A 24,708-nucleotide genomic window follows, 5' to 3' on the forward strand; every position below is an offset into this window, starting at 1 on the left:
GGAATCAAACTGGTGCTCATGTGAGATGCTGGTGCTGCAGGTGATAGCTTAACCAGCTATGCCATAGCACCAACCCCTGAATAGAAACTCATTTTAAAATGAGTTTTCATTTTATATTTAAAATAAAATTTCAGATGAGTAGAAAAGTATCTTAAAAAAAATGAGAGACAAATTAGATAGAGAGGGATAGATATACAGATATACATAAATACAGAGATAACAGAGATAAAATGCATGTTGTCAGCTTTGGTTCACTCTTAATTCACATAAGGGCTAAGACTGGATCTAGGATCTGGAAACATAATCCAGATCCCAAATATGAGTATCAGGAAGCCAATTATTTGAGCCATTACTGCTGCATCCCAGTTCACCACGAGGGTCTGCAACGGCAGGAAGCTAGAGGAAGGAGCCAGAGTCAGGCATCAAACCGAGGCAGTTCAATGTGGGATATGGGCATCTTAATCACTAGGATAAAAATGCTCTGATGTATTCGTTAAATAAAAGGTTTCTCTGGAGGAAAAAAAAAGTGTTCTGAAAAGTCCCATTTAAAACTGTTTATGGCCACCTTAATTCTTGTTTTGGGCTCTATTAAATAAAAAATTAGAATATACTTTAGATTTCTAATATTTTCTCTGAAGTGGTACTCGATTTTTTCTTAAAATTGCTGAAATACAAGCATATACTCTCATAGACTTTATATTTGTAGAAGCATATCTTTTCTAAAAGGTCATATAGAACAGGACAGCACTGGAGCTTATTTTAGTACAGGTTTTACTCTTAACAAGTTATACAACTTTTAAACATCTCTGGTCCTCAGACACTATATTATCTATAATAGTAGGAACTCAAAACTTAAGGTATTGCAAGTTTTCTTTCTAGTTCAAAAATTCCATTATTTCACTATATAAACTATAATAGTCTGCTAAGATTATCCTACATTTTAAATAGTACTTCCAATTCAAAATGATACATGTATGTATGTAAATACCTGAGCAGCCATATCAACCAGTTGTGGAAGCTTCAAATACTTTCCATCCCCTTCCTTAAGGAAATCTAATAAGCTCCCTGAAAGAAACAGCAAGATAAAGATGGAAAATAAGCAAATCTCACAATAGGATTGAAATACACACTCTTCCACTTCCAAACAACTCACCAAACCACAACATACAACTAACTTTCATTCTTTAATATTTTTACAGTTTTGAAATTTTTGTTTTGAAAGATTACAGAAGGGGTTTCTAACCAAAATTCCAAAAATTTCTGATAACATTTGAAAAAAGAAAATGCAATGACCTCAGCAGATTAAAGGTAAAGAGTCAAAGGGATCACACAAACAAGACTAGTGTCTGCTAATACTAACCGATAGAATAAAAAAGGGAGAGACCGATCCAACATGGGAAGTGGGATACACAGCAGACTCATAGAACGGCAGATGTCCTAAACAGCACTCTGGCCTCAGAATCAGCCCTTAAGGCATTCAGATCTGTCTGAAGAGCCCATGAGAGTATTTTAGGCATGGAAAGCCAAGACACTGTGGCAAAAACAAACAAACAAACAAAAACAAAAAAACAAACCTAAATGAAAGATCTCCGCGAGTGAGATCCCAGTAGAAAGAACGGGGCCATCAAAGGAGGTACCTTTCTCTGAAGGGAGGAGAGAACTTCTACTTTGACTATGACCTTGTCTAAATAAGATCAAAGTCAGTGAACTCAAGAGGCTTCCATAGCCTTGGCAACTCATGACTAGAGCCTAGGGAGAGTACTGACGCCATAAACAAGAGTGTCAAATTGTTAAGTTAACAACAAGAGTCACTATGTACTTACTCCTCATGTGGGATCTCTATCCTTAATGTGCTGTCCAATGTGAATTAATGCTATAACTAGTACTCAAACAGTATTTTACACTTTATGTTCTGTGTGGGTGAAAACTGATGAAATCTTTACTTAATATATACTAAATTGATCTTCTGTATATAAAGATAATTGAAAATGAAAAAACAAATGGCAGATTTGAAATAGAAAAAACAAATAAACAACCCCCCTCAAAAAAAGGTAATCTTTTCTTGCTTTGATCAAAACCCCAACTTTGGTTTAAAAAGTAGTAACAGACACATGTTTTTAAATTAATCTTAATCAAGAATTCACACAACTGGCATTATTTAGTTACACATTTAATAATAATTAGTTATAACAGAAGTGGCTAAATGAGTTTTTATGCAACTGTTTGACCAACTTCTCTCAATTCTAGAAGAAGGTACCATGGAACAGCAAAGTACTGTGGTAACAACAAAGAGAAAGGAGACAAAGGAAAAGTCTGGCTGTCATTTACCTATTATGGTTAAAAGCTTACCATGTATTTGCCTTTTTTTTTTTTTTTTTTTTTTTTTTTTGGACAGGCAGAGTGGACAGTGAGAGAGACAGACAGAAAGGTCTTCCTTTTTCGGTTGGTTCACCCCTCAATGGCTGCTGCAGCTGGCGTGCTGTGGCCGGCGCACCATGCTGATCCGAAGCCAGGTGCTTCCTCCTGGTCTCCCATGTGGGTGCAGGGCCCAAGCACTTGGGCCATCCTCTACTGCACTGCCAGGCCACAGCAGAGAGCTGGACTGGAAGAGGAGCAACCGGACAGAATCCAGTGCCCTGACCGGGACTAGAACCCAGGGTGCTGGCACCGCAGGTGGAGGATTAACCTATTGAGCCATGGCCCATGTGTTTGTATTTAATTCCAAAAAAAAAAAAATAAAAAAATCAGACAAACCAAATTAAAGCACAGTTTTTAAAACATAAAATTGGACCATTCTCTTAAAGAATAATGCTTTGCGAGATCACAAAAGGAAAAAAAAAATCTAGACCAAAGTAGGCTAAAGAGCAATGACAACTAAATGCAATGAATGACCATGGACTGGATACTGAGAAGGGAAGTGTAGCTGCTGGACAGGTCAAGAGATAGGGAAACCAAATTCCAGGTGAGGGAACTAGTATGAAAAAAACCCACTAAAATAAGGGCAATAAGATTATCTGTCCATAACAGTGGTTCTATCTCAGAGTACATAAGGCAATGAGTTTGAAAGATTATGGGCCAGCGCCACAGCTCAATATAGGCTAATCCTCCGCCTGTGGCGCCAGCACACCGGGTTCTACTCCCGGTTGGGGCGCTGGATTCTGTCCTGGTTGCTCCTCTTCCAGGCCAGCTCTCAGCTGTGGCCCGGGAGGGCAGTAGAGGATGGCCCAAGTGCTTGGGCCCTGCACTGGCTCCTGGCTTTGGATCAGCGCAGCGTGCCGGCCGCAGCGGCCATTGGGGGGTGAACCAACGGCAAAGGAAGACCTTTCTCTCTGTCTCTCTCCCTCACTGTTCACTCTGCCTGTCAAAAAAATAAATAAAAAATAAAAAAAAAATTATGTAGTTATTGCTAAGTAATGGGGCATCAACATAGCAAATCCAAGATAACTTTTGTTATTTCCTATTCTCAATCTCCCACCTGGAAACAATCTTAATCTAATCATCTGACAACACAGAATTCTACCATGTTCCCTCAACTACATTATCAATACAGTTAAATGGACAATTAGCCTTACTTCCATTGAATTTCTATGCTATTCAAATCTTCAATTAAACTTCCTGCATTTCCCTTTGTTTTATCATCTTTTTTTTGAAATATAATTTGTATTTTTAATTGACCCATAGTAAGTGCATTTATGGGAAGAGAGTGACACTACAATTCATGTACACAGTGTGGATCTGCTTTCCTTGTATAGTTCATCCAATGTACTTCCTTTTTTTTAAAAGATGTATTTATTTGAAAGTCAGAGTTACGAGAGAGAAGGAGACAGAGACAGAGATCTTCCATCCACTGGCTCACTCCCCAAATGGCTATAATGGCCATTCCATTTGGATCGGCCCAGCCGATCCAAACCCAGGAGCCAGGAGTTTTATCCAGGTCTCCCACGTTGATGCAGTGGCCCAAGGATTTGGATCATCTTCTGATGCTTTCCTAGGTGCATCAGCAGGGAGCTAGATTGGAAGTGGAGCAGCCAGGACTTGAATGGGAGCCTATATGGGATGCTGGTGCTACAGGCAGTGGCTTACCTTGCTGCACTGCAGTGCTGCCCCAGAATGTACACTTTGAACAAGTATATTTGGCAGCTGTTTGCAGTAGAAATTGCTTCCAAAGACACCATGTGTTTTGAGGTTTAGGTATGTTTTGGTTATCAATTAATATGCAATGCCTATTCCAGTTCTTTAACTTTTGGCTTCAGTCCATTTTGAGGAAGAATTTTCCTAGAGTAAATGTGTGGCTTGTAGTTGCCCCCATCTCCACTAGATGGAACTACATCATTGGTCAAGACAGAGGAGTAGAGAGGGTGACATAATTAGTGACTTAACTATAAATGATGATGGTTTCAAAAGAGTAAAAAGAAAAAAAGTACATCAAAATCAAAATGGATAAAAGTTGGGCCAGTTGGTCTATTTGCTGACTCACTGGTTCCTCCTCTAAAGAAAGGATCATTAGGATAGGGAAAAAGAGGGAAGAGCAGAAACCTTCCCAGTTTCTTTATCCTGTCCCTAACTGCTGCCAAAGGTGACATCTTATAGTTAGTTGGGTTTGGGGGAATGGAAAAATTTCAACCAGCTATGATAACAAAAAGAAGTTTTTAGGAATCCTATGTACAGGGATTGTGTTTACATTAAAATGAGATAAAACTAACTCCTTTTAACTTTATCTTCTTTGCTTTAGCACTGAAAAACATCTGATTTTATCATTTTGATTCAATTTGTACAAACTTGTTATTTATCGTTCTCCAAGCTATTCCATTTCCTTTGGTCAATCTACTTTCTTTACTTTTTTTTTTTTTCTTTTTGACCGGCAGAGTGGACAGTGAGAGAGAGAGACAGAGAGAAAGGTCTTCCTTTTGCCGTTGGTTCACCCTCCAATGGCCGCCGCAGCCAGCGCGCTGCGGCCAGTGCACTGCGCTGATCCAAAGGCAGGAGCCAGGTACTATTCCTGGTCTCCCATGAGGTGCAGGGCCCAAGAACTCGGGCCATCCTCCACTGCACTCCCTGGCCACAGCAGGGCAACTGGGACAGAATCCGGCGCCCTGACCGGGACTAGAACCCGGTGTGCCGGCGCCGCAAGGCGGAGGATTAGCCTAGTGAGCCACAGCGCCAGCTCAATCTACTTTCAAAATCATTTCAACCCGTATATATATTTCCTTTTAAATTCTGTACTATCTTCTGAAATACCGAAATTAATCAGTTACTGAAATTAGTAACTATTATAAAGAAAGTGTCATTTTCCTCTTTTCAAATATCTACATAAAAATCTTACATTAGAAAAGTGTAAAATAAAAAAAACTATTTGCATAAAAACAGAAGACTTGAATCTTAAAAAAAACTCATCAACATGAATGGCCTAAGAGATATAATACATACATACCTTTTGACATAAATTCAGTGACTATGTAAATTGGTTCTTCAGAAACAACAGCATATAGTGGAACAAGTTTATCATGTCTTAATTTTTTCATTATCTGAGCTTCCTGAAGGAAAGCTTCTGGCATCATTGTACCTGGCTTTAGTGTTTTGATTGCTACCTTTGTGGTTCCATTCCATGTTCCTAAAGAAACAATACATTACATTATTGAAATACTTTTTTTTCTAGTTTTTCAACAGCAATCTTTATTTTAGAATGTTACCCTGACATTCTGGTATGTCGTTAAGTCAGAACATTTTGAATGCATTGGGAGTTGTATTATACATATAAAACTGTTTGATTTTTACCTTCTATCTGGATAACTTCTAGAACTTGCTTTTTAAAAAAAATTATTTAAGGTATAAAAAATACATATTTTAAGGGATTTTTAACCAACTTTCAATTACCTTAGATATTTATAAACACATTTTATCATAAATTGTGGCACTTCAATCTATGGCTAAATAATGACAAAAACCAAAAATTCAGCTTTCTTACCCATCCATACTTCACCAAAACATCCTTGTCCTAGTTTAACTTCTAGTCTCAAAGATTCTCGAGGAATTTCCCAAGCATCTTTTGCTAGACCTTGAGTCTGTGGTTTCACAGTTGGACACACAGTTGTTAACTTGTGACATAAACCATCAGCATGTTCTAGATAAATGAATAAATTAAACCGTAAAATGTTAACTTGTGACATAAACCATCAGCATGTTCTAGGTAAATGAATAAATTAAACCGTAAAATGAGTAACCTGCAAAAATTAGGGTGTAGATAGTATATCAAAGTGAAACGTTTAAATAATAGAAAAACAAAAACATGCCCAATTTTACTATAAAAACAAACACAAAAAATTGTAAGAAGCAAAATATAAAGTATATATTTATGAAACATTTTATTAAATATATTTTTAAAGTTACTATTTGTTGAATACTTATGTGCCAGCTATTGTGCTAATTCAGCACTTTACAAATGCCTCATATAAATGAAGCACAGAAAACAAATGTAACTTTCCCAAAGTCCCACAGTCAGTAAGTGATGGTGAGATGGGATCTGCCTCCAAAGTTCTGCTTTTCACCACTGGACTTTATTACCACAGAGAATACCATCACTGTTATTTCTAATGACCGCTAATTTGTAAGATACACCAAACTTATGGGACTGGTTTTTAAATAAGGGAGACACAAAGGCAGGGAACTGCAGATTCACAATGGCTGACTTGTGAACCAGCTAATACAAGGTTTCTAACTGAAAATGAGACAACATTCCTTTCCATTCTTATCAACCACATAAATTCACATTCTAACAAGAGCAATTACGAATGATGCTACAGCTTGGTAACATGTTTGATCAACGTCAAGATTGCTGGTTGATCTGACAGACTCAGTTTGTAGCTAGCTGTCATTGAAGAAGACATTACCATGGAAACTTCCCCTACCCTAGTATTAATCATTTAAAGATTTTCAAATGCATTCATACATCAAACTGGAAATGAAAATTTCTAATTCAGAAGACTATACTGAGTATTTTTCAAAGGTCCTTGAAAAAAACATCTATAGTTACCTCACATTTTTCAGGATAAGAAAAATGCATCTTTTGACTGAATTTCATTAGATTTATACTTTTTAAGAAAATCTTACATGATCCAGCCCATCCAAGGAAAGGTAATCCAAAAGGACATTTGTCAAGTATTTAAATTTTGCCTACTTTTAAAGTATCTATAAATAATATCTTTTTTAAGAATTTTATTTTGTAATTTATCTTGGTATTGATGTTTATAAAATGAAATTCCAATGTAAACATCATGCCATTAAGATATACATACGGAGTCAAATAATTTTATCACATTCTCCAAGAATCCAATTCAGGTACTAAGCATTGCTTGTTACACATTCTGACTAGAAACAAAGACACTTATTGGGCATTTACCTTGTATAAAGAAATATGTTAAAACATGAGAGAAAGATACAGATTTTTGTCCTAGTTTAACTTCCAGTCCTTACTAGGACAAAACAGAACATGAGAAAATAATTTTTACCTTTGAAATAGTCACCTACCTGTGTAGTGTTTCACCAATTTTTGAAGAGTATCAAATTGTGCTCTGGTTGTAATGTAGTATCCACCATTGTCAAGTTTCCTAATTTTGTAGTGTTTCACATTATCACCCCTTACTTCATCCCAATCACGAATAGAGAGGGAATAAGCACCTGGGGGGAAGGAGGAGAGGGTAAACACTTTTACTTTATCTTTCTCAAAATTCTGCTCAAGCAAACTTTTATACTTATATTACTATAATAATGTATTATATATAGATATAATAATATTCATACCTTTAGTAGTTTCACTCTCTCTTACTAAAAATATACCTCGTTGATTCCCAGGATTCAGAAGTAATCTTTCAGCATCTTTTCTCCCCATTTTTCCAAAATACCATCTGAAAAATATTGACAGTATTTTGAGTTGGAAAGGTAAGAGGTTTAGAAAAACTATATACAAGTATCAATAGGAATTCATTAGGATATGGATGATGACAAACAGAGGTTTAAATACGGGAGAACATAAAGGAACACTACAAATGCTAGGGCTGGAGTATATGCTATATACAGACTACTCAACATGTCTGTTCAACTCCACTTGGCAGTCACAGGAGCAGTAAATGGTGACAGAAAAGCAGTACACAACAGACAGATCCTTTCTGTCACAGGTCGAAGTATTAGGACAACAGTAAGAAGAACATAAGTAGTTCTCTAGAAACAGTGTGATCACCGGAAGTAAGATACAAGTATTTCATATCCAAGTATTAGGAACTCTAAATTTGTGTGGGTTTTTATTTTAAAGTTTGTGAATAAAAATGACAGTCTGCCATGAAATAGCTCACAGAATTCTGGAGAAGACAGACAAAAGAACAAAACTGAAAGTTACAAGTGCCACAATAGAACAGTTACTCATAGAGTATCTGCTAAAAGCAAGGCCGTAAGTTAAGTATTGCAATGTGAAAATGAAGTGCCATTTATGAATCTTCGATAAACTGGTTTGACTTAAAAGTAATATGTTGTGGGGGCCGGCGCAGCAGTAAAGCTGCTGCCTGCAGTGCCAGCATCCCATATGGGCTAATTAGTATCCCGGATGCTCTACTTCCAATCCAGCTCTCTGCTATGGACTGGGAAAGCAGTACAAGATGGCCCAAGTTCTTGGGCCCCTGCACCCATGTAGGGGACCTGGAAGAAGCTCCTGGCTCCTGGCTTCAGATCGGCAAAACTCCGGTCATTGCAACCAACTGGGGACTGAACCAGTGGATGGAAGACCTCTCTCACTTTCTCTCTCTCTCTCTCTCTCTGCTGCTCCTTCTTTCTCTGTGTAACTCTAACTTTCAAATAAATAAATAAATCTTTAAAAAAAAAAAAAAAAGTAATATGTCGGGGCCAGCATTGTGGCACAGTAGGTAAAGCCGCCTCCTGCAATGCAGGCATTCCATATGGGCACTGGTTCCAGTACTGGCTGTCCTTCCGATCCAGCTCTCTGCTGTGGACTGGGAAAGCAGCAGAGGTTAGTCTAAGTCCTTGGGCCCCTGCACCAACGTGGAAGAAGCTCCTGGCTCTTGGCTTCAGACTGGCCTAGCTCCAGCTATTGTGGCCATCTGGGGGGTGAACCAGCAGATGGAAGATCTCTCTCACTCTCTCTGCAACTATGCCTTTCAAATAAATAAATAAATCTTTAAAAATAGAAAAAAATAACATATCCCTTTTTAAAAAGATACAATAGTACATAAAACTCCCATCTGCAATACAACCAAGTTGCCCAGCTGTTAACATTTTGTTTTATCACTCTCTCTCCATTCTGTGTGCGTATGTATATATGTATTTATAGATACATGTATATATGTATACATTTTCCCTGTGAATTGATTAAGAATAAATTATGGGGCTGGGGCTATGGCATGGTGGGTAAAGCTGCCGTCTGCAGTGCCGGCATCACATATGGGCACCGGTTCAAGTCCTGGTTGTTTCACATCCAATCCAGCTCTCTGCTATGGCCTGAGCAGCAGAAGATGGTCCAAGTCCTTGGGCCCCTGCAGCTATGTGGGAAACCTAGAAGAAGCTCCTGCTCCTGGTTGTGATCAGCTCAGCTCTGGCCATTGAGGCCATCTGGGGAGTGGACCAGTGGATGGAAGACTTCTCTCTCTCTCTGCCTTTGTCTCTCTCTAACTCTGCCTTTCGAATAAATAAATAAATTTTTTAAAAAAGAGACTATATTACAAACATGCTGAATCATTATCCCTAAATACTTCTGTATGCTTTCTGAAAGACAAGGACGCTTTCCTATATAAGAACAATGCAGATAACCTAAATAAAAAAGATAACACTGATACAGTATTACTGACTGAAGTTAATTTTTGAAATGAGTCTGTATAATATGAAAAGGGTTGATATGATATTTAAAAAAAAGTGGGAAAATGAAGGAAACTGGGCATGACATAGTATGACTGATGTGGTTTCACTTATGATCCAACTCTAAGCAAACACTCTGATTAATTATTAATTTTCAAGTAACATCTATTAATGATACATTAGCTGCATTAAGACTGGTATGTAACTGTGTATGTGTAAATTTGTGGCTACTAGAAAGTACATTAAAGCATTTTAAAAATCAAAATAATTAATAAAATATGAAGCATTGCCATACTCTTCCGCCTGAATGGAATCCGCAGGCGCTACATAATTGCTAGGGATATAGCCATTCTTTCCTGTAGCAATGGATCGTGCTTCCCACCAGTCTCCTTCCCTGCAGTACATAAAATAACAATCACCAGAGGGTAGAATACTGTCCAATGTACAATATATTGCACTGTGTTGTATTTAAAGTAAATAAGAGCTAGTACTTTCATGCTTTATTTATGCATTCATTTGATCAAGACTTAATTAAAAAATGGGTTACATGAATTAAGAGAATACGATTAAGTCAAGGCACAAAAGCCTCCAAAATATCACATACTTTTAGTTGCAAGATCTCTTTTTTAAGTAATTCTTTTAACTAAGACAATAAATTATAGTGAATAAAACAATTTTGGAGTCTAATCTCTCAAATCATTCGGTATTGACTGAAATTTTAAAACAGTTCTACTGATATAATTTACTTACCTTAAAACTCTCCATTTAAAAGATGAACAATTTAGTGGTTTTCAATATACTTCTAGAGTTGTGCGACCATTATCACAATCAATTTTAGAAAATTTTCATCACCCCCAAAATAAACGCCATACCCATTAGCAGTCAACTACACCACTGGCAGCCATTAATCTGCTCTAACTCTTTGGATATGCCTATTGTGGGGATTTCTAAGAAATAAATACATAGTCTTTTGTGACTGGCTTCTTTCATTTAGCATAATTTCTTCAAAGTTTATCTATGTTTTAGCATGTGTCAGTACTTCATTCATTTTTTGCTGTTGTCAAATGCTGTTCTGTTTAACACTATGTAAAATTCTAGTGTTCTCGTTTGGTAATTTTAGGGGGAAAAATCATGCAGTCAAACAATGAAGAATGAGCAGTAACAATTAAAAATGGGATTTCTAGACTTATGTATATTTATAAAAATGCTATCTCATAGGTTTAAATTAAATTACAATTCAGAACATGAGAACATATATATGTGGTTTGCAATAAAAAACGCTAACATTTCCAAAATTAATGTTGAGAATAAATATTAACAATCTCTAACAAGGAAGATATAAGTATATGGAATTCACTACTGAAGATGAAATGTATTGTTTAAATTGAAATTTTTTGTGTCCAAAGTGAATTCGTTCTCTGAAAAGTGAAATGGAAAACCCTTTCATAATTCAAATATTTAAAAACTCATATACTTGGTTTGTGGTTTATGAAGTACTTTCAGATATACAAACTTGAAAATTTTGTATCTGATCCTGCTAAGACTTCATTGATTCATCCGCAATTTACTAAATAACTTTCAAGTGACAGACTTTACAATGATTGTGCTGAAAATAAAGGTAAACAGACAGTCCTTGACCTTAAGGAAATCAAAGCCTACAGCAAGGTTTTGCAACTTGGGCAATACTGACACTTTGGGTTTGATAATTCTTTGCTGCGTGGGGGAGGAGTTGTTATTTGTATAACAGGATGTTTATCAATATCCTTGCCCTCCATCTGCTAAATGTAATAGCACCCTGGTGGTGACAACCAAGTACATCTTCACATACTGCTAAGTATCTACTGGGCAACTCTGCCCCAGGCTAAGAACCACTGGTCTAAAAAAGTGACAAACAACAGACATGTAATTTAAAATTACATTTTAAAATGTGATAAGAGTTATGAAAGAGGCATGCTCAGAGTGCTATGTGAATACCTAATCCAGCAAGGGACAGGGTCCAGGCCAGGCAGGAGAGGAAGCATGAAAGGAAAAGCATCCTTGAAAAATAATATATGAACTGCATTTTGAAGGATGAGTAGGGTTAGCCAGACAAAGGGAAGAAATAAAGAGATGAAAAGTCACTCCAGAAAAAAGAAAATGCATATGTGAAGGCATGGGCAGGGTGAGAAACTGCTACTTAGAAAAATGTACGTAATTCTGAATGGCTTGGTGGTGACGTGATAAAGGGGTAAGAGCACAGAAAATTCTCAATATGAATGATGACTTATTATTGCTGTTTTTTTTTTTTTTTATAACAATGGTAACCAATAGCTACTGAAGGATTTTAAAGCAGAAAGGCATGACCATGTTTTATGATCTGGAACTGCTAGCAAATAGGAACAAGGATGGTAGAAAACATGACTGAAAGCAAAGAAACCATAAGTATATACTTTGAGAAGTTACAACGTGGTTGTTATGCTTGCTAATGAAATTACGGGATCCATTTTCCACAGTAAGCATCACATTCTCTATGGTGGACCACTAAATGACAAAATGGCTAAGAGTTACATAAGGAAAAAGCAACTTAATCTGCTCAGTTTGAGATACAAAGGTTTCTTCAATGTTTTCTCCCTTTGCTTTTTTAGGAGAAAGATCTTTAAATCATCTGGCATTTAGATAAACAGAAGCACACAGCTGTCTTTATAAAGATTTTTGTAAAATACATACTTGCATAAACCCTCTATAGCTCTTTATTCTAAAATCTCTAATGTTTATGGTTCAACCACAGCAGCATGATTTGTAAAATTAACTTTTGGCCATGTTTCTAAAGAAGCCAAATTCATCACCCAGCCCAGTGGCAGAGACCCACGCCCTACACCCCTACACCACTCTCATCTCAGTGGTTTCAGTGTAAAGACCAGGTTTCTAACAATATTTCTCCTTCACAAAATATTTGTAGAACTTACGTATTGTTAATTATTTGAAACCGTTCACCCTTCTTAAATGAGAGGTCTTCTGTAGTTCTAGCTTCATAATCATATAAGGCCACAAATATAGTAACACCACCTATCAGAGGAAAAGAAGACCAAGGTAAATTATATAAACAAACTAATAAAAGAGAATTATAGAACTATTGCCAACAAAAAAGGTTAAGGGCAGTTTTCCCCCTAGCCTCCAGAATCTATTTTTAGAAGTCAGGGCTTTGGGCAGCTCGAATAAGCTATTCTCTTAAGATATTCCATGAAACTACAAACGCTATAGACTCAGAGAAACAAACTTAATTTTAACTCATGATAGCGACATCTCTGGCTTGAAAAGACAATCAAATTTCAAATCACTGCTTTGTGAGAAAAACCACTGATTAGTACTACTGGCACTGATCTCAATAAACAATGGGTGTCTAATCATGACAGTTAAAAACCAGTGTTTTATTATTTAATACATACTTAATACTTTTTAGAAGGTCATGTTTACCTTACAAATTAAATGGTATGGCCTGTATGAATTACAAATTATAAATTCCAAAAATAACTATGTCATATTTAGCACTATGTGTAGATGCTTAAGAGATTGGCACACGTAACAACCAAACCATTATCTGCAATCCAAACAGATGTATACAATATGCACACTCTCGTTCTTACTGTAATGATCAATTCTTTTTTTTTTTTTTTTTTTTACAGGCAGAGTGGACAGTGTGAGAGAGAGACAGAGAGAAAGGTCTTCCTTTGCTGTTGGTTCACCCTCCAATGGCTGCTGTGGCCGGCGCGCTGCGGCTGGCGCACTGCGCTGATCCGATGGCAGGAGCCAGGTACTTCTCCTGGTCTCCCATGGGGTGCAGGGCCCAAGCACTTGGGCCATCCTCCACTGCACTCCCTGGCCACAGCAGAGAGCTAGCCTGGAAGAGGGGCAACCGGGACAGAATCCGGCGCCCCAACCGGGACTAGAACCCGGTGTGCCAGCACCACAAGGCGGAGGATTAGCCTAGTGAGCCGCGGCGCCGGCAATAATGATCAATTCTTAAAAAAAGAAATATATATATTACATACAACAATGATATGCTGAAATACATATACATTGTAGAATGGCTAAATCAAGCTAATTAACATTATGTATTGCCTCACATACTTATTTTGTGGTGAAAACACTTAAGAACTACTTTCAGGAATTTTCAAGAATACAATATTGTTATTAACTATAGTAATCATGCTGTACAAGGGATCTCTTGAACACATTACTTCTCACTGAAATTGTATACCTTTTCATAAACACTGTTAACTTGAATAAGGATATACTCTGCTCAATATAATTCCAATCACTTGCCAGATCAATTATTAACTCTCAATACATCACCAGTATTTGTAAAACTACAAATAGATTAATAAGTGCAAATGCTGTGAAATATAGAACAGTATAAAACCAATACAAAGTAACAAAAAAAGGTAAGAATACAATCATACACAATATTATCTCATTTATCTGGCTTTCCCCCTTAGTTTCTGCAATTACTATCTGACATTTCTTCTTGAATGTCTAATAGGCATTTAAAATTGATTACATTCAAAATGAAGCTCCTGATTTTTCTCTTCTAACCTATATTTACCTAATTCTTTCTATTTAAGCAAACAGCACTACTATCCAATCAGGTACTTAAGCCAAGTCCATTACTATCAGTTCTATGTCTAAAATACTGTTTATACTGACTTCCCATTTTCATCAATGCCCCCCTAACCCAATACCTTATCGGCTCTCAGTGGACTGTTGGGACTACTGAGAGAACTAGCCTCCTGATCTACTTCTTCATTGCTTTCTTCCACTGCTTCTCCACACAGCTGCCAGTGTGAGTTTTTGAGAAAAAAACAATTCAGTTGTGCATATAAATCTCTATTACAGTTTCTATCTATCTTTGAATAAAACTCAACACCTTAGGGACCAGAGACTAAGAAGTTCTGAGTAATTATAGTCTGTTGCCTAACTCCAACCCTGTATCATACAATCCTCTCTTCTGCCAACAATGGCCTCTCTGCTATTTCTCAAAATGTCCAAGGCCATGTATACTTCTTGAACTCTGAAACTGTTATTCTTTCTCCCTGAAAAGCTCTTTTCACAGCTCTGTTCACATTTAAGTCATTTTCATCAAATTTTAGCTCAAACGTTTATTCTTTAAAAGGCTTTCCTTGATCAACTACAATCATTCCAGGCAGTTCCTGCACAGCAGTTAAAAACCAATGATCAGGAGCCGGTGTTGTGGGGAAGCAGGTAAAGCCGCCACTTGCAACATCTGCACCCCATATGGGCACCGGTTCAAATTCCAGCTGCTCCACTTCCGATCCAGCTCCCTGCTAATGTGCCTGGGAAGGCAGCAGAAAATGGCCCAAGTGTTTGGGCCCCTTGTCACTCATGTGGGAGACCTGGAAGAAACTACTGGCTCCTGGCTTCAGCCATTACTGGTAACTGTGGCCATCTGGAGAATAAACCAGCAGATAGATCTCTCTCTCATTCCCTCTCTCTGTAACTCTTTCAAATAAATCAATAAATCTTAAAAAAAAAAAACATCCTTTTTAGTTGTTTATTCACCAACTACCATCAAACTCTCATTATTATGTAAAGCTCATCAGGGTAGAAATCTGTGGTGCTCACCTCTCTATCCCTGGTATACAGAAAATGCATATTTGCTGAGTTAATAAATGAACACTTGTGAATGGAATATTTCAGTAATTCAAATAAGTAAACTGCTTTAACTAAAACGTCTTTAGGTATCAAGGTTTAACCATTTTGAATTACTTTCTTTTCCAAACATATGATCCTGAAAATAATTTGCACCTTTGCTAGTAACGGAGAACTACCATCACAGCCATAGATTAATGAAGTACCGAGTTATGAGGATAATATTAAGATGGTAATTGGAGGCCCACATTGTGGCATTGGGGTTAAGCCACTGCCTGCGACACCAGCACCTCATATGGGCACCAGTTCGAACCTAGCTATTCCATTTCCGATCCAGAGCTCTGCTCATGTGCCTGGAAAAGAGGTGGAAGATGGCCCACGTGCTTGGGCCCCTGCACCGACGTGGGAGACCTGGAAGAAGCTCTGGGCTGTTGGCTTCAGCCTGTCACAGCCTCAGCCATTGCGGCCATTTGGGAGGTTAACCGGGGTGGTGGTGGGGGGGAGGCAGGGATCTCTCTCACTCCTTCTCTCTGTAACTCTGCCTTTCAAACAAATAAAAATAAATCTTAAAAGAAAAAAAATAAAAAGATGGCAATTGACTCTTTGATGTTCAGAACTCTCCAACGGAGAGAAGACGGAAGAGACAGATTTAAAGCCCCAGCTTGTAGAAGAGATTTTTCTTTTGCCACCACTGGTTGTTAGTAAGAACGTATGTTACTCAATTTGATGTCGGTAGCTGTTTGTGCCTCAGGATAGAGTGGCTACTCCAAGAGCTTCAGGAGAGAATGAAAGAAACTCAGGTCCTTGTTGACAGCGTGGAACTGCTGTATCGAGGAATCTTGGAGCGCAGCCTACCTTTTGAAGCCAGCTGTGTCTTGTTACTTCAAGGGACTAGCACTCTAAGATGGAACCCATTACAAAGGAGCTAGTTTCTTTCTCCTTTTAAAAAGTTCTAAATCTATTTTTTAGAGCATTCTATCTACAAGAAACATGCTCAGCTACTTCTTGCTACTTCTGAAAGAACATGATAATGTAATAAATGGAGTTCTGGAATAGGACATTAAATCTGGGCTCTTCTATTTACTATCGAGGACTCTGGAAAAAAATCACTTAACCTGAGCCTCAAGAGTTCTAAAAAATTAGTAATATCTGATAGAAACAATGTATTATCAATACTATACTGCCACTTGATTCATATTTATTAAGTACCAGAATACTTTATCCCTAGATAGTGCTTTACACATTTGAGAGGTTGTAAGATCTCTTTATTTTTTTTTTTAAATTCTTTTTTGCAAAAGATTTATTTTATTTATCTGAAAGACAGAGTTACAGAGAGAGGTAGAGACAGGGAGAGAGGTCTTCCATCCACTGGTTCACTCCCTAGATGGCCATAAGGGCCGGAGCTGCGCCGATCCAAAGCCAGGAGCCAGGAGCTTCTTCCAGGTCTCCCACGTGGGTGCAGGTTGGGCCATCTTGTACTGCTTTCACAGGCCATAGAAGAGATCTGGATTGGAAAAGGAGCAGCCAGGACTCGAACCGGTACCATATGGAATACCAGTGCTTCAGGCCAGGGCTTTAACCCACTGTGCCACCACACCGGCCTCAAAATCCTTTTATTTAAAAAAATTGTTTTAAAAAAGATTTAGGCAGAGAGAGAGGGAAAGGGAGCGGGAGACGGAGAAAGGGAGAGAGGGAGAGAAGGAGAGAGGGAGACACATAGATAGATATCAAGAAGTTCCATTCACTGGTTCACTCCGCAAATGGCTGCAATGGCTGAAGCTGGCTGATCTGAAGCCAGGAACCAGAGTTTCTTCTGGGTCTCCCATGTAGGTACAGGGGCCCAAGGACTTGGACCATCTTCTACTGCTTTCCCAGGCACATTATAGGGAGCTGGATGGAAAGTGGTGAAGCTGGGACTTGAACTGGCACTCACATGGGATGGTGGCACTGCAGGTGGCAGCTTTACCCACTATACCATAGCACTGGGCCCCACGTAAGATTCTTGAAGAAAGTATTTATTTATTTATTTATTTATTTATTTATTTATTTTGGACAGGCAGAGTGGACAGTGAGAGAGTGAGAGAGAGAGAGAGAGAGAGAAAGGTCTTCCTTTGCCATTGGTTCACCCTCCAATGGCCGCCGTGGCCGGTGCGCTGTGGCCGGCGCGCTGCGCCGATCCAATGGCAGGAGCCAAGTGCTTCTCCTGGTCTCCCATGGGGTGCAGGACCCAAGTACTCGGGCCATCCTCCCCTGCACTCCCGGGCCACAGCAGAGAGCTGGCCTGGAAGAGGGGCAACCGGGACAGAATCCGGTGTTTATTTTTAATCTTTATATTCCCAGTGCCTGCCACACAGTAGATGCTCAATAATTACTTGAATAAATTAATGAAATAATTAATGCTATAATGCAGTACCTAGTCACCACATATTATTATCAAATGTCTCAAAACCATCTCAAAGTATACAGTAAAGACTTTCATTTCTAGGTTAGACTTTAATTCAAACACTCAATTATTTGAAGAGCCCTTTGGTAAGATATCTTTCTTACCAAACATTGAGTATGTATTGCCCAAGGTTATAGTCTCAAACAGCATGATTTTCCTCTTAAATCTCACCTGTTAAACCAGTAGGATATGAACTTGGCACCACTGAGAATGAGGAAGAAGCTCCTCCAAAAGGAGTCACCCCTGAGGATCCTCCAAATGGTGTTATGGAAAGACTGCTGAAATTAACCGATGCTCCCTTTGCAGAAGACGATGGTGTCCCTGCAGTGTGATCTGCTCCATAATTGCTGGCACTTGTACTGACAGGCTCTGGAGTGTTTTCAGTTCTGTATTTAATGGCTGGAGTTTTGTTTTCTTTACTTTTAATGCAGCCCATTATAAAATCTACAGAAGCTATAAAGCAAACATTTTGAGAAGCAGTTAACATACAGAATATACGAAAAAAATTCAAAAGGTTGTTTTCAACAAGGCATCTTCCTCTCCCCCACATTGTAACATTTACAAGACAATAAAAAAACTAGACAGCTGAAAATGAAATCTTCCATTCATTTATCTTTACTTCAATTTTGTTAAATTGAATCATCATTCTCCAACTCAACCACTTTTAACAGTCCAATGGCAACATGCTGTATTGAGAAAAACATGGGCACTGAAGCTGGAGAGGTCTAAATGTGAATCCTGGCTTTTGACTTAGCAGAGAAGTGAATTTCAGGTATGCTGCTTAACTACTCTACACCCATTACCTGAAAAAGTATCACCTATCTTTATAAGGTTTACTATGAAGAATAACTTTACTGCAAGTTCTAGACAATCTGGCATATATAGGGAATACTAGCAAATGCTGTCGAATTCTTTCTATGTATACCAGATCTATTCTAAATCACAAATGAAAGACACACAACAAAGTTTTCTCGTAGCCACATTAAAGAAGTACAAAGAAACAGGTAAAGTTTACTATATTTTATCTTACACAATATATCTAAAATATATCTATATATATATTTAACATTTTATTTATTTACTTGATAGGCAGAGAGAGGGAGAGACAGAAAGGTCTTCCATCTGCTGGTTCACTCTCCAAATGGCTGCAATGGTCAGGGCTGTGCCAGGCTGAAGCCAGGAGTCAGGAGCATCACCTGGTCTCCCAGTGGGTGGCAGGGATCCAAGTATTTGTGCCATCTTCCACTGCTTTCCCCAGGCCATTAGCAGGGAGCTGGATTGGAAATGGAGCAGCTGGGCCTCAAACTGGCACCCATATGGGAGGCCAGCATCACAGGTGGTGGCTTTACCTGTTATACCACAATGCCAGTATATTTCAACATGTAATCTACAGTTATTTTCTACGGTATATTTCAACATGTAATCAATTTTGAAATGTTTAAATATTTCATACTCTTGTTAAAAATAAGTCTTAGAAATCCAGTTAATTTGGACTAGACACATTTCAAGTGTTCAATAGCTCTATGTGGTTAGTGACTACCATACAGAAAAGTAGATCTGGCTGGCGCCGAGGCTCAATAGGTTAATCCTCTGCCTTGTGGCGCTGGCACACCAGGTTCTAGTCCCGGTTGGGGCGCCGGATTCTGTCCCGGTTGCCCCTCTTCCAGGCCAGCTCTCTGCTGTGGCTCGGGTGTGCAGGGGAGGATGGCCCAAGTAGTTGGGCCCTGCACCCCATGGGAGACCAGAAGTACCTGGCTCCTGCCATCGGATCAGCACGGTGCGCCGGCCGCAGCGCGCTGCCCGCGGTGGTCATTGGAGGGTGAACCAACGGCAAAGGAAGACCTTTCTCTCTGTCTCTCTCACTGTCCACTCTGCCTGTAAAAAAAAAAAAAAAAAAAAAAAGTAGATCTATACCTTTTCCCTTCACTATCAATATATGTAATCCCAATGCTTAACAAATTTTAAGCCAGTCAATCTTTCCAACCTTTCCAACTTAATCTCTTTACTCTCTTCTCATACTTATGTTCATACATACTTAAGAAATACTGCTTCCCCATACATATGCCTAGTGCTTTTCCATTTTTGTGGGTTTTTTTCCCTCCTAAGAAGATCTCTGTTTAAACTCTTCCCCCATCTCCACTGACTAATATCTTATCCATTCAGTGATGGTCTCAACAAATGTTACTTTCCCATTCAGGCTTTCCCTGTACTTGGTAACGTTAACTTTTAGCTTAAAACTGCATCAATGATTTTAAGGGGGTGGATATATGGCCTAGCAATTAGGATGGCAGTAATGACCCTCATGCTCCACAGTGGACTGTCAGAACACCAGGTCCAAATCCCTGCTCCAGCTCCTGTTCTAGCTTCCTGCCAATGCAGACCCTGGGAGGCAGTGGTGGTGGCTCAAGTGGTTATGTTCTAGTCACCCACGTCAGGGACCTGCATCACTGAGTTCTCAGCTCCTGGTCAGGCTCCTACCCCATTTCCTTGTGGGCCTTTGTTTAGTGAACCAGCTGATGGGAGCATTTCCCCCCTCTATAAACAAAGCAAAAAATCTTTAAACACAACAGCAACTTAACTTTGGTGAGATTTTCCCATGGAGCTCTCATTTTATTCCATTTTCAATCCTATTTTTTGCTTACTGGCCTAATTCCCAACCCCACCCTTCACTCCCACCCCTCAAATAATGGCAATACATTCCTCAAAAGTGTTCTGCTTAACTTATCTCTTTACCCACTGTATCAAACTACCAATGTGAATGGCACATAGGTTTATTAATATTATAAAATTTGCATTATTCTATTTAGGTTCTAAGAAGTACTAATTAGATTTCATTAATTCCCTTTAACATCAAAGGGAAATAGGTGAGTCTCATAAATTCTGAGACAGGAAATTTACAATTTCAGCTCTACCTTAAGGCATTTGGATCTGGCTAAAAAGCCCATGAGAGGAGAGTTTCGGAGGCATGGAAAGCCAAGACACTGTGGCAAAAAAACAAACAAACAAACAAACAAACCACCTAAAAGAAAGATCTCTGTGAGATCCCAGCAAAAAGAATGGCTCATCAAAGAAGGAGGTACCTTTCTCTGAAGGGAGGAGAGAACTTCTACTTTGACTATGGCCTTGTCTAAACAAGATCGGAGCTGGCGAACCCAAGAGGCTTCCATAGCTTTGGAAGCTCATGACAAGAGCCTTGGGTGATTACTGACGTAATAAATAAGAGTGTCAATTGTTAAATCAACAATGGGAGTCACTGTGCACCTGCTCCCCATGTAGGACCTCTGTCCTTAATGTGTTGTACTGTGCGAATTAAAGGTAAAACTACTACCCAAACAGTACTGTATACTTTGTGTATCTTTGTGGGTGCAAACTGTTGAAATCTTTACTTAGTATATACTAAGTTGATCTTCTGTATATAAAGATAATTGAAAAGGAATAATCATGATGAAGAATGGGATGAGAGAGGGAATGGGAGATGGGATGATTGCAGGTGGGAGGGAGGTTATGGGGAGAAAAGCCGCTATAAATCAAAAGTTGTACTTTGGAAATTTATATTTATTAAATAAAAGTTAAAAAACGATTTCAGCTCCATACTATTAATTTAAAATGTGTCTATAAATACTAACATAGAAAGAGTCTATGTTACACAGAGAGAGGAGAGGCAAAGAGGGACAGAGGGAGAGGGGGTAGTGGTGGGGGGGGGGAGAGAAAGAGAGAGGCAAACAGAGAGAGAGAGAGATAGAGACAGAGAGGTCTTCCACCCACTGGTTCACTCCCCAGTTGGCAGCAATAGTGGGAGCTGCACCAATCCAAAGCCAGAAGCCAGGAGCTTCTTCCGGGTCTCCCACGTAGTGCAGGGGGCCCAAGCACTTCGGCCATCTTCTACAGCTTTTCCAAGCCATACCAGAGAGCTGGATTGTAAGTGGAGCAGCTGGGTCTCGAACTGGCGCCCATATGGGATGCCAACGCTTCAGGCCAAGGTGTTAACCTGCTGCACCACAGCGCTGGCCCCCAGAAACTTTATTAAATGAGAAAACAAATACCTACTGTATAAGGCATTTTAGTTTGTTTTTATTACTTGCAGCTGAAAGGATATTAAAAAGTACACTACTCCAATCACATGACAATTAAATCCCTTCTTAACATATTGGGATTTAACAGTTAAAAAAACTCCTAAATATCCTTCAAAGTGGTTACATAAATATGAAACATCCTGAAAGCTAAAAAAAGATTAAGCAACCAGTTTCATATCTATATGTCCACAAATATCTGCTGGAAAACAAAGCCTTAATTTTGAGTATTACTACTAGAGATATTTTTGAGTAATATGAACTTATTTAAAATTACGGAAATCTCAGGGGCCGGTGCTTCAGCGTACCAGGTAAATCCACAGCCTGCAGTGTCGGCATCTCATATGGGTGCCATTTTGAGTCCTGGCTGTTCCATTTCCGATCCCAAGTCTTTGGGCCCCTGCATACACACAGGAGACCCAGCAGAAGCTCCTGGCTCCTGGCTTCAGATCAGCCCAGCTCTGATTGTTGTGGCCATTTGGGGAGTGAACCAGCAGATGGAAGACTTCTTTCTCTGCCTCCCTTTTCTGTAACTCCGCCTTTCAAATAGATAAATATATCTTTTAAAAAATTACAGAAATCTGTTAGATACTATTAGAAATTCTTTACCTATAACCAGAAATTCTTTAACTACAGTGTTCCTTTTTTAAAATTCAACTTTTAGATATAACTTACACACAATAAAATGCACTCATTTTAAATATACAGCACCATGAATTTGGCGAATGTATAAAACTGTAAAACTACAATGTACAGTATTTTGGCCATCCCCTCTCCTGCCATTCTCTGCCAAAGATTCTGTTGTATCCTTCCTAGTCAATCCCTTCTCCTAACCCTAGGCAAACCCTGATATGTTTTCTCTAACTAAAGACTTATCTTCGGCCGGCGCCGCGGCTCAATAGGCTAATCCTCCGCCTTGCGGCGCTGGCACACCGGGTTCTAGTCCCGGTCGGGGGGCTGGATTCTGTCCCGGTTGCCCCTCTTCCAGGCCAGCTCTCTGCTGTGGCCCGGGAAGGCAGTGGAGGATGGCCCAAGTGCTTGGGCCCTGCACCTCATGGGAGACCAGGAGAAGCACCTGGCTCCTGTCTTCAGATTAGCGCGGTGCGCTGGCCGCAGCGCGCCAGCCATGGTGGCCATTGGAGGGTGAACCAACGGCAAAAGGAAGACCTTTCTCTCTGTCTCTCTCTATCCACTCTGCCTGTCAAAAAAAAAAAAAAAAAAAAAAAAAAAAAAAAAAAAGCCTTCTCTAGAGTTTTTTATAAATGGAATCACATGATACATGATATGAAGGGTCTTTGATATCTGGCTTTTTTTCACTTAACAGTGCATACCAAAGATACTTTTATACTGCTGCATGTATGCATGTATCAGTTCACTAATTTTTATTACTGAATAGAATCCCATGTTACTATAGCAATAATTTATTCATTCACTTGTTGATAAATTTTAGGTTATTATAAATAAAGCCCCTATAAACCTTCCAACATTTTTTGGGTGGGTAGACATATCATCTTTCCTACCCCTTCTATCCCCCATGTCCCGCAATACCTAGGAATGGAACTGCCTGGTCATATAAAGTTAGATACACCGTTACCACAGGAAGCTGCTCAACTGTTTCTCATCATAGTGGCAAATAATGAAAATTACAGAATAAACAAAATTGAAACTAAAAAAAAAAAGCAATAAAAAAGATCAGTGAAATGAAGAGCGGGTTTTTTTTTTTTTTTTTGAAAAAATAAACAAAATTGACATACCATTAGTCCAACTAACTGAAAAAAAAGAGGGAGAAGACCCAAATTAATAAAACTTAGATGAAAAAGGAAATATAACAACAGATACCACAGAAATAAAAAATCATCAGGAATTACTACAAAGAACTATATGCCAACAAATCAGGAAACATAAAACAAATGGATTGATTCCTGGACACATTGAGTCAAATGAGAGTCCTAAAAATACCAAAATTGAATCATAAAGACACAATAAAGACACAGAACACCTAAACAGACCAATAATCAAGAAGGACATTGAATCAGTAATAAAGACCCTTGCAACAAAGAAAAGCCCCAAACCTAATAACTTCACTGCTGAATTCTATCAGACACTTTAAGAACTAAATCCAATTCTTCTCAAGCTCTGCAAAACAAATGACAGGGAGGGTATCCTCCCAAACTCCTTCTATGAAGCCAGCATCACCTTAATTCCTAAACCAGAAAAAGAAACAACAGAAAAGGAGAACAATAGACCAATATCCCTGATGAAATGCACACAAAAATCTTCAACAAAATACTAGCTAATTGAATCCAACAACAGATCATTCACCTGGAAGAGTGGGATTTATCTCTGATATTCAAGGATAGTTCAACATTTGCAAATCAGTAAGTGTGATACATTACATTAACAAGCAAAAGAACAAAAACTACATGATTATCTCAATAGATGCAGAGAAAACATCTGATAAAATACAACATTCTTTCATGATGAAAACCTAAAGCAAAATTGGGTACAGAAGGAACATTCCTCAACACAGCCAAGTCAATCTATGACAAACCCACAGCCAGCATCTTACTGAACAGGGAAAAATTGGAGGCATTCCTACTAAGATCCAGAACCAGACAAGGATGTCCATTCTCACCACTGCTATTCAACATGGTCCTAGAAGATTTAGCCAGAGCCATTCTGCAAGAAAAACAA

General features: G+C 38.8%; 1 protein-coding gene across 5 annotated transcripts in view; it reads right to left on the minus strand.

Annotated features, from left to right (window-relative positions):
• Nucleotides 1–24,708, minus strand: part of YES1 (YES proto-oncogene 1, Src family tyrosine kinase) — a 74,716-nt gene that overhangs the window by 14,704 nt on the left and 35,304 nt on the right. For all 5 annotated transcript variants that reach the window (XM_008261125.4, XM_070050409.1, XM_051852079.2 and 2 more), the window contains exons 2-9: nucleotides 18,116–18,397; nucleotides 12,801–12,900; nucleotides 10,151–10,249; nucleotides 7,798–7,901; nucleotides 7,525–7,674; nucleotides 5,966–6,121; nucleotides 5,432–5,611; nucleotides 989–1,065 (exon numbers count right to left, since the gene is read on the minus strand). In XM_008261125.4, coding sequence (XP_008259347.1) covers nucleotides 989–1,065; nucleotides 5,432–5,611; nucleotides 5,966–6,121; nucleotides 7,525–7,674; nucleotides 7,798–7,901; nucleotides 10,151–10,249; nucleotides 12,801–12,900; nucleotides 18,116–18,380 — 1,131 coding nt within the window. In that variant the 5' untranslated portion in view covers nucleotides 18,381–18,397. The remainder of the gene's footprint in view (nucleotides 1–988; nucleotides 1,066–5,431; nucleotides 5,612–5,965; nucleotides 6,122–7,524; nucleotides 7,675–7,797; nucleotides 7,902–10,150; nucleotides 10,250–12,800; nucleotides 12,901–18,115; nucleotides 18,398–24,708) is intronic.

This window comes from Oryctolagus cuniculus, chromosome 10 (assembly GCF_964237555.1).
Source record: "Oryctolagus cuniculus chromosome 10, mOryCun1.1, whole genome shotgun sequence".
NCBI classification, from domain to species: Eukaryota; Metazoa; Chordata; class Mammalia; order Lagomorpha; family Leporidae; genus Oryctolagus; species Oryctolagus cuniculus.